The sequence below is a fragment of the Molothrus ater genome, unplaced genomic scaffold (genome assembly GCF_012460135.2).
Source record: "Molothrus ater isolate BHLD 08-10-18 breed brown headed cowbird unplaced genomic scaffold, BPBGC_Mater_1.1 matUn_MA552, whole genome shotgun sequence".
NCBI classification, from domain to species: Eukaryota; Metazoa; Chordata; class Aves; order Passeriformes; family Icteridae; genus Molothrus; species Molothrus ater.
Window position 1 is genome coordinate 50,334 of NW_023416532.1, and position 15,583 is coordinate 65,916.

Here is a 15,583-nt window from a genome sequence, read left to right on the forward strand (position 1 = left end):
TCCATCCACAGCCAGGGATGTGCTCAGTGCTGGCCTGCATCCCTGAGGAACGGCTTCTGAGCAGGGCAGACGCTGGAGGAAATTCCTTGGGGAGTTTTCTTCCTCCTGGTACCCGCAGGGGCCATTGTGTGTGCCCGGGCCAGCCCAGCGTGAGCTCACAGCAGCTCCCCCAGGCCCGCCGGTTCCTGCCCGGCCTCTGCCCTTCCCAAAGCCCCCCCTGGCTGCTGCTGCTCCCCTGGGGGAGGCCAGGGAGCCGGGAAGGAAAGGGAGCTGCCCCGGCCTGGGGTGGGACATCTTCCTGCCTGCCACAGCCGCTGGGATTCACCCGCCTCTGGGCCTGGAACAGAGCGCGCCCGCTGGCACCGGGCACTGCGGGCATTGCCAGCCCCTCTGTGACCACACAGTGCCAAGGCAGCCTTGGGCATGCACCCGGGCCACCTCCAGCTCTGTAGGAGCATTGGGGGGTAGGACGGTCGGGGTGGACAGAGATGAGAGATCTCTGCAGCCAGGTTGTGGAATTTGGGGTTCATTGCAAAGGGCCTGGGGGCAGGGCCCTGCTGGGAGCTGCCAGCCACAGCTCAGACCAGGCCCAAGAGGATGAGAGGGTAAGAGAGTAAAAGAGTAGGAAAGTAAGGGAGTAAAAAAGGTAAGAGAGCGAGGTTCCCATTACAATACAATAAATCTTCTTCTGTGCTGAATATTCTAATTCTCACTAACCAATCTAGTACCAATCCTATAGCATTTACATACAGCCTGTAAGAATCATTACATTACCACACTGTGTTACAGTTTAAACCCTAATAACTCCTCTTTGGACCTTCTCTGCCAAGCTAGTGGGGTCTGCTCTGACCCTTGGGCCTGTCTGCAAGCAGAGGGTGTTGTTCCATCAAAAGGGGATCACCTTCAGTGGCCACACCATTGTTTTCCAGTTGTTCAGCAACTGAGGGATCTCAAAGCTTGCTTTCATTTCAATCTCGCTGATAGTTTCCATATTCTCAAAATCTTTTGCCAGACAATCATATTGATAAGGCTTTCCTGCTTCATCTTCCCCAGTCCAGCTCCAGAGCCCAGGAGTGCAGCATGGGCACCCCGAGCAGCCTCATCCCTGGGCTGCCCAAACCCACGCACGGGGCAGGGGCACAGCAGAGAGCTGGCACGTCCATCCCTTCCAGGACCTGTGGGCTGGGGCCACGCAGGCAAAGTGGCACCCACGGGGGCAATGCCCTGCTCTGCAAGGGAGCAGGGATGGGGACATGGTGGCAGGGCTCGTCATAACCTCTGTGGTGGCCGCTGTGGCCACAAGAGGGCCTGGGGAAGCCACCAGCTGCCACTGCACTCCTGGTGGCACCTCCTGTCCGCCGCCCACAGCCCCCAGGACACGGTGGGAGGGAAGGGGCGATTGGTGCCACTGGCACCTGGGGGGTTCTGAGCCCCCCACCTATCCCAGCTGGGAATTGTCCTCCTTGGCTGCAGTTGTCCCTGCACGGTTGCTCTGGGGAGCAGGGAAGGACCAGGACCCTGAATGGGGCCAGGCCCGATGTGCTGCTGCAGCTCTGGGCCTCTCCATGCTCCTCTCTAAAGCTTTTGTCCCCTCACTTTGCTCCCAGCTGTAAATCCCAGATGTTGGCACTCCCCCTGAGCACCCCTGTGGCTGCATTTCATTTTGGAGCATTCACTGGGGCCTGCACAGGGAGTCCCTGTGGCCCAAGCCATGGGATCTTGGTGGTGAGGGCACGCAGCCCCTCGGAGAGAGGGGATGCGATGGGAAAGAATGTGGGATCTCCCTCAGGATCAGCCTGTGAAGGGATCAGATTAACATCCATTAGGGATGGCTGGGTCCTGCCCTGAGGTGGGAGGGTAATTCAATGCCTTTTTTAGCTTCTTTCCTTTTTATTTGGCTCATTGACCCCCAGGGAAGGCCCAGATGTCTCCAGAGAAACATCAGCACAGAGGAAATTATTTTACAGCCCCGGTGGGGAATCAGCTCGAGCTCTACAAGAAAAATTATTTTCCAAGGTGAGGAGTGAAGGGTTTGTGGTTTTCACTGAATGTCTCACTGGGTTCACTCCAGCAACTGGCACATTCAAGTGTTTGCTGCCAACAGATGATGCCATCCCATCACCCTTCACCTCCCTGTCCACCCTCAATTCAAAGCAGAGCTTTACCTGTTCTGCCTCATTTTACCCCTTCTTTTCCTGGAGGAATTGGCCTCATGGCCACTCCAGGGGCTGCTGGCTTCTGCCAAGGATGGATTCAAGGGCAGCAATTGTGTCTCATCAGGCCCATCCCAGCATCCAAGGGCAGGAGTTGGAAAATCGTGGGAGGGGGGAAGGAGAGGGGACATGGAGGAGAAACTGGTGGGGAAAACAACTGGAAGAGAATGATCCTTCATGGGCTACAGCCCCCAAATCCTCCCTGAGAGCCCATGAGGGGTGACAGAGCCCCAGCATGAGGGGAGCACGGCAGGGACAGCATGGCCTGGCCTGGCTCCCCTGACAAGCCCCAGGAGGGGATTTTCCTTCTAGACCCCAACCAAAGACAACACAAACCTTGGCAGGAGCAGAGGGGTGGAAATGTTTCTTTTTGTCAAATTTCCTGCAAAATCCACTGGCAGGTCAAAGCTCAGCAGTGCCAGACTCAGCCCCCCACACCTCAGTTTTCCCTAAATCCCAGATCCCACCAGCTCCAATGCCCCTTCCCCATGTGCTCCTGCCCAGCCCTGAGGCTTCTCCCTGTTTTAATGGGGATTGACATTTATTTCCATCAGTGGGAATATACAGAAATTAAACCCTAAAACACAAGCAGAGCAGTGAGGGCTCGCAGAGCTTTTGTACAGCCCAGTTGAGGAAATATCCCAAAATTTTGTAATCTGAGTTGGCATTTGGCCTGGCAGTGACTCCCCGACAGGCAGTAAAAGAGATTTACTGTAAAACTGCAGAAAAAATTGTGTCAAGGAGTTAAATCATGTCAGAAAAATCTGGGAGTGACCCAACTGCTGACGTGTCTGCCCCGTGCAGAGCCGGACCAGGTTTTGCTCTCAAAAGATCCCCACCATACCCTGCAACAGCACCAGGAAGCCAAAGTTTCCTTTGATCACATCTCATTTTAATGAGGGCAGGTTCCGAGGAAGCGAACAGTACATGTTTCTATCAGATTGCAAACAAGCCAGTACAGAAATGTAAAAAAAATAAACAAAAATAAATATCTCCCCTGTTTCTTTCTCCCCGAGTTCATAGCGCAGGGCTGGCCTGGAAACAAGATGGATTTACCACCGCAGCTGGGCAGCGGCTGTGAGAAATCAGAGTTTTGGGATGTCAGTGTCTGTGTGGTTTCAGAGAGGTCAGAGTACCCGCAGATCCAATGAGGAGACCCTTCCCTGCCAGCCAGGGGAGCAGGTCCCACCTGGGGCAGCCAGTGCTCCTCTGGCACAGGAAGCATCTCCACCACGTCGGTCAGCGCCTCAGAGCCAGGTCTTCAAGAGGGAAGAGCTGGAAGGAGAAGAGGCATTGGATTATTTTGGAGTATCCAGCTCCAGCACCACCTCCCTCCCCACGTGGGACCCCGTTTCAGTGTTTAAAGCACAGCTCCATTCACAAGTTTCATTAAATCTCCTCCTCCACAGGCTCAGATCTGACCTGCAGATTCCCTTTCTGCCACCGTGCATGCAGATAAACCCCACGCAGATAAACCCCACGCAGAACCAAATTCCAGGTTGGACCTGCCCACAGGGTTCCCAGTGGGAATTTGCCTGGGAAATCAGAAGGATTTAATCAAGGGTGCACCCAGGTCAGAGCCTGCGGAGCCCAGGACAGCACAACGTATCCAGGGCTGGGCTGACCTGTCTAAGCTTTCCCAAAATGATTCTTATCCCAGATTTCCTCCAAAAAATGAAGTGGGGGAGGAATACAGCTACATGTTTCAGGGGCTGATCCAACAGCTAAAAGCCTCGGTGGATTTCAGCTGGATGTTGGCTCCAGCTTTACATAAGAGGAAAGAAATGTAAAGCCTGGAGCCGGCCCCGAGGCAGTCCCACGCAGCCTGGCTGAGCCCCGAGGGGCAGGAGAAGGGTCCTGAGCTGGGGAGGGCCATCTCAGCATCATCGGGCTGCCAGCCCCATGGACACCCCATGGATACCCCATGGATACCCCACGGATATCCCACGGGTACCCCAGGGGCACCCCTCGGGCACAGGAAGCTCAGTCCCACAAAGTGCAGGTTTGTGATGCACCTAATGGGGGCCACAGAAATCCTACAGTCCTGGAATGGTTTGGGTAGGAAGGGACCTTAAAGATCCTCCAGTTCCGCCCCCTGCATGGGCACAACAACTTCCACTACACGAAGTTCCTCCAAGCCCCGTCCAACCTGACCTTGGACACTTCATCCAGATCTTTTTCTGCCCTGAAGGCAAAGTGCAGCCCCTACAAACACGCACTTAGCTGGTGACGCCCCTCCAAAGTTCCCCGAACCCCAATTTCCCGATGAAACCCCTGCAAGGCTCACAGTCCCGGTGACCTGGTGGCCCCCCTGGTGACTCCACATCCCGCGGGTGGATCGCGCCCCTCGAGCATCCCGAGCACCGCGGGGTGACCGCAGGGCTCCGCACACATCCCGTGCGCCCCTCGAGCATCCCGAGCACCGCGGGGTGACCGCAGGGCTCCGCACACATCCCGTGCGCCCCTCGAGCATCCCGAGCACCGCGGGGTGACCGCAGGACTGCGCACACATCCCGTGCGCCCCTCGAGCGTCCCGAGCACCGCGGACCGAGCGCTCCCCCGGCTCCCCCCGGCTCCCCCGGGCCCCTCTCCCTGCCGGGCGTTACCTGAGGCTGGCGGGGCGCGGGCGGGGGCCGGGCGGGGGCCGGGCGGGGGCCGCCCCAGCCCCAGCCCCGCCGGAGCAGGCGCTGCAGGAGGCGCCCGGGGCCGGGCGGAGGCGGCGGGGCCGGGGCGGCGCCCGGGGGGCTCTCCCCGCCGGGGCGGCCGGGGGCTGCCGGGGCGCTGTCCCCGCCGGGGCTCCCGGGCTGCCGGGGGGGCTCGGCCGGCAGCTCCCGCCGCCACAGGTAGGGAGAGCGGCGAACCCCCATCAGCAGCCCCGAGGCGCGACCCACCGTGTGGTACCGGGGGCTGGCGACGTGCTTGTACCAGGCGCCCGCCGGGGCGGCCGGCAGCATCAGCCCCAGCAGCACCAGGGCCCCCCAGGCGCCCCCCGACAGCTGTCCCCTCGCCATGGCGCGGGGCACGGTGCGGGCAGGGCTGTGCCCGGCCCCGGGCACCCCAGCGACGGCTGCCCCGCGCCCGCGCCCCGCCGGTTTATAGCGCCGTCGGGAGGGGCCCCGCGGCTCCGCCCCGGCAGCAGCCCCCGGCCGCCCTCCCCCGGCAGCCCCCCCACCCCCGGGATGCCGGCACCCTCCCATGGCCCCCAGCATCCTCTGAGCATCCCCGAGCGTCTCCCCGCAGCCCGCAGCATCCCGCGCACCCGTGAGCATCCCCCTTGTTGCCTTCAGCATCCTCTGAGCATCCCCGAGCATCTCCCCGCAGCCCCCGGCATCCCGCGTACCAGTGAACATCCCCCTTGTTGCCTTATCATCCTCCCCATGGCCCCGAGTATCCTCTGAGCATCCCTCTGAAACCCAGAGCAACCCGAGCGTCCGTGAGCAGCCTCCCTGTAGCCTTCAGCATCGTCCCCATGGCCTCGAACATCCTCTGGGCATCCCCCCGCAGCCTGGAGCATCCCAAGCATCTGTGAGCATCCTCGTGTTCCCTGTGGTGAAGTGCTCGGGACCATTTGCAGTGGGTTTGCCAGGCTGCTTGCCCTCCTCTTCTGCCACTCAGATCTTAAATACGATATCAGCATCAATTCTGCCTTGGCAGTCAGCTGATTCCCCCCTCCAGATTCCTTAATGAAACCAAGCAGGTCAAGTTTATGCTCATCAGAGAGCAATTCCAGTTCCTCTTGTTTATTAGGGAAGTTCTTTATATGCTGAACTAGGACTAAATAATTTCTGGGGTTTTTTTCAGGCCACACAAAGATTAATTTTTGAAATCTGAGCATTTTCAAACTATGGAATGGTTTGGTTTGGAAAGGACCTTAAAACCCATCCAATTCCACTCCTGCCCTGGGCAGGGACACCTTCCACTATCTCAGGCTGCTCCAAGCCCTGTCCAACCTGGCCTTGGACACTCCCAGGGATGAGGCAGCCACAGCTGCTCTGGGCAGAGGTTGGAATTTCTCCTTGTGTATTTTATTTTAACATGGTCCAAAGGAATCCCATCCAGGCTGCTTCCCATCATTGGGATCCCCCAGTCCTTCACCATCCAGTCTCCTCTTGGCCCACCCAACAAGCACAAGTTCCCAGTGGAAACTTTAACAGCCCAGCCTGCAGTTGTTGGTGTTCTGTGCCCCTCCACTCTGGGGGATGCTTTTCCAGGCTCACACTGGGGACAGAACCATGCTGGGAACCCCTCAGAGTGTGGGATCTCAGCCAAGCCACATCCTACTCCTGTAGGAGCCAGCCCCTTGGCCCGGCAGGGATCAGGGCATGTAGGATGGGCAGTGTCAGTGTGGAGCCTCTCAGTTTTCCTCTTCTGAGAAGGCTGGGAGTGAATGCAAATCCCACTCGGGAGGAGGGTGATCCAGCCATTCGTGAGAGAATGCTGGAAGTTACGTCTGTGCAGGGCACAGCTCATTCCTGTAATGAGCCAGAGCAGAGTCCAACCCAGGCACGGCTCGAGTTCTTGGAAGCGCCCAGGTTTACAGGAAGGATGCGGCCGGCTCCCGTCTCACGGGGAGCCAATCCCTGCTGGATGGGCTATTTTGGTCACCCCTTGAGTGCTTGGACATTAGAAGGCCTCAGCACTTTGCTGTTTGCCGGAGCCATTAATGAATGGCAGCAGTACAGCCCAGCTCACCGAGCAGCCCAGCGCATCCCCGCTCACCTGGCACGGGACACGTGCTGCCTCCAGGGCTCTACTCCCTCCAGCTAAAGCCATTACCCTCCCTCCTCCCCACGAGGGAAGGATCGATTCAGAAGCACCTGATGCTCCTCTTGGCTTGTTCTGCACCTGCCCTGTGCCCAAACAAAGGCAGGTTTAGCAGCTCCTGTTTCACTGCAGCCACACTCCAACGTGGGCTCAACCTTCCCAGCCGGGAATGGAAGATTTTCTCATTCCCAGAGATCTGCCTGAAGTGTCTTTTCTGTGTGTTTTTGGTGTGACTTGGGTAACTTGTCACCCTGATAAACTCCCCATGAACTGAACTCTTTCCTCTCAGGAATGATCCCTGCTGACAGCCAGCAGCTCTGTCCGCAAGGCGCCGAGACCCTTGGGATGCAGCATGGCTCCGGATCTCCAGCAGCAGAGTGCACGTTTCCTCTCCCAAGTATTTTTAAATATCTTTCCAACGAAACAGCTGATAAGCAATTTGTCTGCTATTTATATTCTAAGTAAGTAAAGATAATTTTAGGATCCTTCTTCCCCTCGCAGAAGCCGATGCTCTGCAAATACCGTAGCACGTCAGCGGGCACATGGCACCGTGCTGCTCCGGGGTGGGCTTGTGCCAGGAACTCCCCCAGAGGAGCAAAATCCTGCTTATTTTTGGGAGATAAAAAACTTTTGAACAAGTCCTGGTTCCTATGGAAGTCTTGTACAGACTCACAGGAATATGAGATTTCAGCCTCTCGGGTAATTTCCATAACTGCAGGTGTTTATCGAACCCCGGCAGGGTCCAGCTGACCCCAAGCCCTTTTGGAAACCCCATTTTTATGTTTTTATTTAAACCTTCAGATTTTAGCTCCAGCATCACATTTCCCAACCACACAGACACAGCTTCCAGTGCTGAGGTTCATCCCAGTGCTCGGATGAACCCTTAATGATGTCATTCCACACTGGCTGAGGGGAATGGGAATGGGATCATCATTGAAACACAGAATCCTGGAATGGTTTGAGTTGGGAGTGACCTTAAAGGCCATTCAGTCCCAGCCCCTGCTGTGGGCAGGGACACCCTCCACCATCCTGGGTTGCTCCAAGCCCTGTCCAACCTGCCCTTGAACACTTCCAGGGATGGGGCAGCCACAGCTTCTCTGAGGAACCTAACCATAGGGATTTATCACAGGGCTCTGCTGCTGAAAGGATTTAAGGTTTTCTTCTTTTATTTTGGAACAAAATCCCTCTTTTGGTAAGAGGTAGGTTCTGCTGCAACTCCCATCCTGCTGCATGCTCAGGTTCTCCAGAGGGTACCTCCAATTTCTGCACTGCACCCACCATCTCCACCACAGCTCCAGAGCATGAACTGGGGTTTCTGGAAAACATCCAGAGGGACCCCACAGTGAGGGGAGAGAGGGGTGAGCAGCTGGAGGCACCACATCTTCACCCCTGCAGTAAACCCAGCCGAGCTCTCTGAAGAGCCTCTCCACCCGATTTCATTCCTGCTGTGCTCTCACCTCCCACCACACACATTACTGCAGCCACTCAGGATTTGTGGCTTTGGAGAATGAGCTAAATGAATTTGATGTCCCAGAAAGAGGCACTTGAAAGCAAAACCGGTGGGGTTTAATGACAGCATTTTCCACATTTTTATGATAATGACTCTGGTGTTTATTGGAAGGTTAGCAACTCAGCCGAGCAGGAAAACAAAGCAATCGGAGAGGCCAGCCCTGCCATGGGGCCTCTGCACTCTTGGGCATTAATGCCTGCTCTATTCATGACATTTTTGGGCCATTTGGGCTCTCCAGCAAGTCCCTGTGGGAGTATGAGAGGGTGGAGGTGACATCACTTGGGATGAAGAGGAACAGAGCCTGCCCTCCTGCACTCTGCAAACTCATCCAACTCTGCTAATTGGGATCATCCTGTTCTTCAGCCTGGGAAACTGAGGCACAGAGCGTTCAGCACATTGCCAAAGACCAGCCAAGGAATGGAAGTTTGGCCCGAGTAACTTGGAGCCTCCTGCTCCGAGGGCCTTCACCTGGCCACTGCCCAGCTCTGCCTTCCTGAGCAGGTTGGCCTGGGAGAGATGGACACAAATCAGCCAAAAGCGGCTTCACCACTGTGAAATCAGCTGGAGGCACAAAAGTGAAGTTGGAGGTTGGAGAAGGGATGAGTTTTGCTGCCCATGCCAGGCACTGCCCAAGGTAGAGCACAGCCAGTGCTGCTGTGAGGAGGGGATTTCCAGACAAGGTTGGAAGCTCAGCAGCTGAGTGAGCTGGGACTGCAGGTCCCACTCAGAAATGTCACATTTTTGTCACATTTGTGTGAACACCCTGCTGCCCAGGTCGCTGCTCTGATTGCCCAGCTCTGCCCAAATTCCTGCACTTCCCCTCCTTTCCCACATTCACATCCCTGCTGCCTCCTGCATTGCTTCCAACCTGGGAGTGAGCAAAGTCTTGGTGGCAAGAAAAGGACATTCCCACACGTGTGGCTCAGTAAATCCTGATGTTTTCCAACACCCATCCCACTGCTGAGCTCCTGGGCAATCAGAGCAGTGTTTGTGTGGGGCTGGGATGAGGCACTCAGCCAGGGCGACCCAAACAGCCCCTGTCCCTCAGGTGCTGTGGTGGCAGCACCCCACAAAGCCCCAGCAATAACAACCTTTGCCATTTTCTCACATCTCCAGCGTGTCCTTGTGTAACAAACTCGGATCACGGAGCAATTCCTGCCCCCGGTGATTCAGAACGTGATTAAATGCTATTTGTCTGTTCCTCTGAAATAAAGGAGCTGCAGTTGCTACAAACAAATTACAGTTTCAAGCTGTGAGGTAAAACACACCTTGACTCCTGAGAAAGCTGCTGCAGGCTTTGGTGGCTCTGAAGAGAAAGAGGAAACAACAAGGGGTGTTTCCTAGTGTTGCAGATCTTGCTAAAGTGCACTAAATTAATTATTTGACTCCTAAGAAGCAACTTATTCCCCACTATTTTTAGCCTCATGCACTATTTTAAGAGGTTTTGTCTTCAGGGTCCAGTCACGTGGAAGTTAAACAGAAGGCAGTGAAGTCTCCAAAGGATAATAAACTATCTCAAATTACTATGCTAATGGAACAAAGAGTACTGTAAATGTCACACAGGATAGAACAAGAGCAGGAGAAACCTTTACACGAAACAATGGATCCATTAACACAAAGGTAAGGAAAAAACCCCACAGACTTGTGATGCTTGTGCAGAGCTTCACAGAGCTGCTGCTCCAAGCCAAGGGAATTTGTTTCCTCCCTTGGATTCTGTGCTGAGCTCACACCACAATCACCCACACTCTCAAGGCATTGATCCTATAGGATTTCAAAGCCCTTTACAGACAATGGCTAAGCCCCAGCTGAGTCAGTGGAATTATTTCTGCTTCAAACCCAGGGAATCACGGAATCACCGATGGGAGACCAAAACCAAACAGAGGTCCAGACTCACCAAACCCACCGAGGGGTCCTCACCTCCAGCTTAATGAAGGTGTCCATCATCCTGTAAGCTGCAGGAGTGACCCTTCACTCCTAGGGTGACTCATCAGCTGGAGAGCCCAGCTCTGGTGGGGCCTCTTGGGTGAGAGGATGGACTGTGAGACACCATAGCCCACCCTGCCCTGTATTTTGCCTCTCCCGTGCTTGGCAGACGACTCAAAGTCTCCAAATGCATCAAGGGCTGCAGCAGCAGCATCACAGAGTGGTTTGGGTGTGACATAACACCACCAAGGAACCGTGATGAGAAATTCCCCACCATGTGGGATGACAGTGCTGCCTCAGAAAAGCAGCAAAGACAAAAACTCTGAGAAGCAGGGGAAAGAGCAGGGAGAAAAGATGCCATGGGCTGCTGTGTGAAATGTGAGCAGATCCTCAGCCCCCTCCAGTCCACGAGTCAGGCTTTCTCCTGGAAGTAATTCCCAACCCCACCAGAGAGTTAATACCCAGATGTGTGAAGTGCAGAGTAAATTTGGCTCTGCTCTGCAGAGTTTGCTGCGAGGAGAAAGAGTTGGGAGATGAATCTTTCATTTGACAGTCCTGAGATCTCCTAACCAAAGCCCACACAACTCCCAAGAGTTCTCCTGTTCTCCTGGAATGTAATTAGCTGAGGCTCTCCAGCACACACGTGTGAGATGGCTGGAGGGCTCAGAGGGGCGTAGATGAGAATAAATCTGCCTTCAGGCAAACCTGCACAGGTTAAGGTCAGAAAAGTCCTCTAAGATCCCCGTGTCCAACCGTCAGCCCACCCCCTCCTCATTCAGCCCTAACCCATGTCCCCAAGTGCCACATCCACACATTTACTGAGCAGTCATCTACTGGGCAGCCTCTGCCAGGGTGTCACAACCTTTTTTCCATGAAGAAATTTTCCCTAATATCCAACCTGAACCTCCCCTGGAGCAACTTTGGACAAGGTCCTGGAGAGCCAGGACAAGGGAATGGCTTCCCACTGCCAGAGGGCTGGGTTAGATGGGGTTTTGGGAAGGAATTCTTGGCTCTGAGTGTGGGGAGGGTGCCCAGAGCAGCTGGGGCTGCCCCTGGATCCCTGGCAGTGTCCAAGGCTGGGTTGGACAGGGCTTGGAGCAGCCTGGGACAGTGGAAGGTGTTGGGATTGGACTGGATGGGCTTTAAGGTCCCTTCCACCCCAAACCATTCCAGGATTCCATGCAATGAGGTATCTGTGAGCAGCCACTGCTCAGGGGCTGGCTGAGTCTTATTTTCCTTAAAACAGAGCGCTGAGAAAATCATCACTTTTAGCAGAAACTTTATCAAATGAAGACAAATTTCCCCATTCTGCACTGAGAGCCTTGGCTGCAAATGAGCCATGTCGGCACCAAGCTGGGAATGGGAAATTAATTCAAGGCTCAACCTTTGGTTCTACACTTGGACAGGATCTCAGTGCTGAACAATAAATATCGGGTCTGGGGCTCTGCTGAGTGCAATGGGCTTGTTGTGCTCATCTCCAGACTGATCAATTATTCCAAAGTGTATTTATTGCTGATGAAATGGCTGGAGAAGGGCCTTTTCCTGCAGTTATTATGGGATGTTTAGTGAGTAAACATGGAAATCAACTATCCCAAGTGCCAATATTAACCCTTTTTCTTGGGAAGGAAACATTCCCTGCCTGCCAACACACAGAACTAAGATATTTAGAACCCAGTTAATTCTATAGAATTTTATTTCTTTATGTTTTGGGGTCACACTCAGTGCTAAGATCCAACTCTCATTTGCAATCACCAGAGAAATAAACCAGCATCTTTAAATCATCAGCAAAGAATGATTCAATCCCTTCAAACAGGCTTATAAAAACCTCTCTGCACCACAAAATAAATTAATCTCAACACATGACTCACAGGCACCAGCAGGATGGCTCTCCAGAAGGGTGAGGAGCTGGAAACAGGATTTGGTGAAGTTTGAAGGTTTCAATGTTGGCTTTTTAAAAATTCTTTGTGCTGGTTGATGAGGGTGGGAATGCCAGGAGAGTGGGAATATCCTGTGTGATGATGCCAAAATGGAACAGAGAGGGGTTTTTTTTGGCATTTTACAGCTGTGGGAAGATGTGTCCAACTGCTGGAAAAGCCATGGTAGCAGCAGAGCCGCGTTAGCAGGATATGGAACCATGGAATCACAGAATCACTGAGGCTGGAACAGAGCTCCAACACCACTGAGTCCAACCACGCTCCCAGCACTGCCAAGGCCACCACAAACTCGTGTCCCCAAGTGCCACATCCAGGGATGGGGACTCCAACACTGCCCTGAGCTGGACAGCCCTTTCCATTAAGGAATTCTCCCAATATCCAGCCTGAAGGCTCCCTGGTGCAGCCTGAGGCCGTGGTGCCGTGGAAGGGCTGCTCTGAGCTGCTCTCTGTGGTGCTGTGGAGGAAGAGCCAGAGGCGGTGGTTAAGGACACCCAACTCTGGCAATGGCACCACGCCACAAGCTGGGATCTGGGCAGGGATGGGTGTAGAGGTCAGGGATGGATCTGGCCTCCAGAAGGAACTCTGGAAGGAGCACAGATGAGCTTTAAGGTTCCCTCCAGCCCAGGCCATTCTATGATGTCCTTACGTGGGTTTTGTTCCAAATGAACTCCCTGGATCTGAGAACTGAGGGTGGATCTGACCAGGCAGGAGCTGGCAGAGCTGGGGGAGGTTCACCTGCACCATGAAGGGACACGGAATCTTCAGTGGTTTCCCCCCAGCCACTGATTATAACAAATATCATCCCAAAAGCAGAAAATGCCCCAGCTGAGGAGCTGCTGCCTGCCTGGCAAACAGCAGGACCAGGAACACCACACGCTCCTGGGGGCAAACCACACTGCTCTGGACACACTGTGCAGGATCAGGGCTTTGGATCAGCTCCTGGGTGCTCCTGGGCTGGTGGGAAGTGATGTCACCAACTCTGAAATGTCCCAGCTCATGCTGAGTGTCCATGGCCCATTGTCCTGGCAGTGAGTAATGTCCCTTTCCACCCCAGCTGCCCAGGTGTGTTTATGATCCCGAGCCATGGTGTCACTCCCCAGCCAAGTGACACTCAGGGCAGGCAGCACATCGCTGCCAGCAGCCTCCAGCTCATTTCATGCTAATTGCTCTCCAAAATTGGGTGATGCAGTTGGGGCACAAAAACATTTTCAACAGTGTCATTAATTCGGGGAACATTTCCTGGAGTAATTACAGCCAGCATCACCAGTCATTCCTAATTATTCCACGCAGCCCCACCCAAACACACTTCAGGCTTGATTAGCAAGACGTGTGTTATCCCACTCCACGCTCGAGAGGGATAAATGGGGCTCTCTAGGAGAAAGTAAATATTACCTGTTGTACCCAATGATCCAAATCGTTCAAATCCTTCATTATCTGCTCCCAAACACTTAACAAAGCTATTACTTAATTTATTTGATGGCACAGATGTCATTAACCGAGGCTGGTGAACATCATGGGATGTTTTAATGATCTGTTTGATGAGTTGCTTTGTCCTGAAATGATTGTTTATGGCTCAAAGAAAACTGAAGGGCAACTTTTTGACTCAAATGACAAGGAATTCAGCGAAAAGAAAGGAACCATGGAGGTGCTAATCAGATCTTCCAGGAAGACCCCAGGAATTCAGTAGGAATTTCATCATGAACTGGAGTGACAGGACAAGGGGGAATGGCTTCCCACGGCCAGAGGGCAGGGATAAATGGGATACGGGGATGGAATTCCTGGCTGTGAGGGTGGTGAAGGGGCTGGGATGGAATTCCCAGAGAAGCTGTGGCTGCCCCTGGATCCCTGGGAGGGTTGGACAGGGCTTAAAACACGCAGGGACAGTGGGAGGTGTCCCTGCCATGGCAGGGGTGGCACTGGGAGGGCTCTGAGGTTCCTCCCAGCCCAAAGCATTCCAAGGTTTTATGACTCAGTGGTCCTACGCTGGTCACTTAGCAGGAATCCCTGAAGAAAAAGAGGTGAGAGGCAGCAAACTTTGAAAAACTTCCTGTGTGTTCCTCTGTGCTATCGCCAAACAAGCTTTTATCCTTTTTTTTTAATTTCTTTTTTCCTTTTTCCCCACTTCCAGAGGAACATGGCGGCTGTTGAAGCATTTTTCCCTGCTCCTGGAGCACCCTCTCCTGTCCAAGCAGCAGCAATTCCCATCTGTGAGAAATGCATATTATATGATTGGCTCTTCACAAATATTAAAATTAATACTATATGTGTTATGTTGGAAAGTTATGTTGTATTAATATTTTCTTAGTAGCGCTGTATTAATCTTTTTAAGTAGTATGGTAAATACAGTTTTTAGGCTATAGCATAATATTAAAATAGAAACTATGTGATGTAAGATACTTTTTGTAACTAGTTCAAGGAACGGATAAGATAATCCATAAATTCTTCAAAGAGAAAACAGCAACAAGAGACCAAGATCTCAAGAAAAGAATGATTGCCTCCTCAGACTTCGAGGAGCCAAGAAAATTGATTTACAAGATGAAGGGGGGAAGCAGACATTAAGCAGAAACACCTTCAGTTTTGAATCATGTATGAGATGTATGAATATGCAACAGGCTATTGCTTTTAAGGGTTAATCCTCTGTTAACGTGGGTCCTTTTTTGGGCTTATTTTGCCCAGAAAAGGTACCCGGACTGACTGTAACTCTTTGTTTTTATTGTCTCATATTGTCCTAATCCTAATTGTCCAAATTATTATTACTCTAATTATATTACTATTTTTATAACAATAAATAATAAACTATTAAACTTTTAAAATTCTAAAAACAAGTGATCGGCGTTTTTCACACCTGGGCTGCCTCCGCATAGGGGGAAGGAACCGCGTGGGACTCAGCCCCTGCAGCACATAAAGGGTTATTCACGTTACACTGAGCTCGTTTGTGTTCCCGCTCTAGCGGAGACCAAACCCCAGTGCCTGCAGTGTTCCGAATACGTTTTTAATGCTTTTATTTCCCCAATCACCTCCGGTTTGCTTGGGAAAACGCACGGCTGGGTTATAAAATTTAAAATTAAATGAAGCAGCGGAGCTGGCGATCGGATGAATCCATGGAGGGTCAGCTGGCACCCCAGGGGAAGTGTTTGTCGGGGGAAAGTCCCACATCCATCAGCAGTGGGGCACGGCAGTGGGATCAGGGCCCCGTGTCCCCACATCGAGATACCAGGAGCAGCTCTGGGTCCCTCATG

General features: G+C 53.3%; 1 protein-coding gene across 1 annotated transcript; it reads right to left on the reverse strand.

Moving 5' to 3' along the window:
- Window positions 1–3,083: 3,083 nt before the first annotated feature.
- LOC118700328 (neuropeptide W-like) lies at window positions 3,084–5,268 on the reverse strand. The gene is made up of 2 exons (XM_036404743.2): window positions 4,820–5,268; window positions 3,084–3,488 (listed from the first exon to the last, which is right to left on the reverse strand). The coding sequence occupies exons 1-2, from the start codon at window positions 5,222–5,224 to the stop codon at window positions 3,453–3,455; spliced, it is 441 nt and encodes a 146-aa protein (XP_036260636.1). The 5' UTR covers window positions 5,225–5,268; the 3' UTR covers window positions 3,084–3,452.
- Window positions 5,269–15,583: the final 10,315 nt, after the last annotated feature.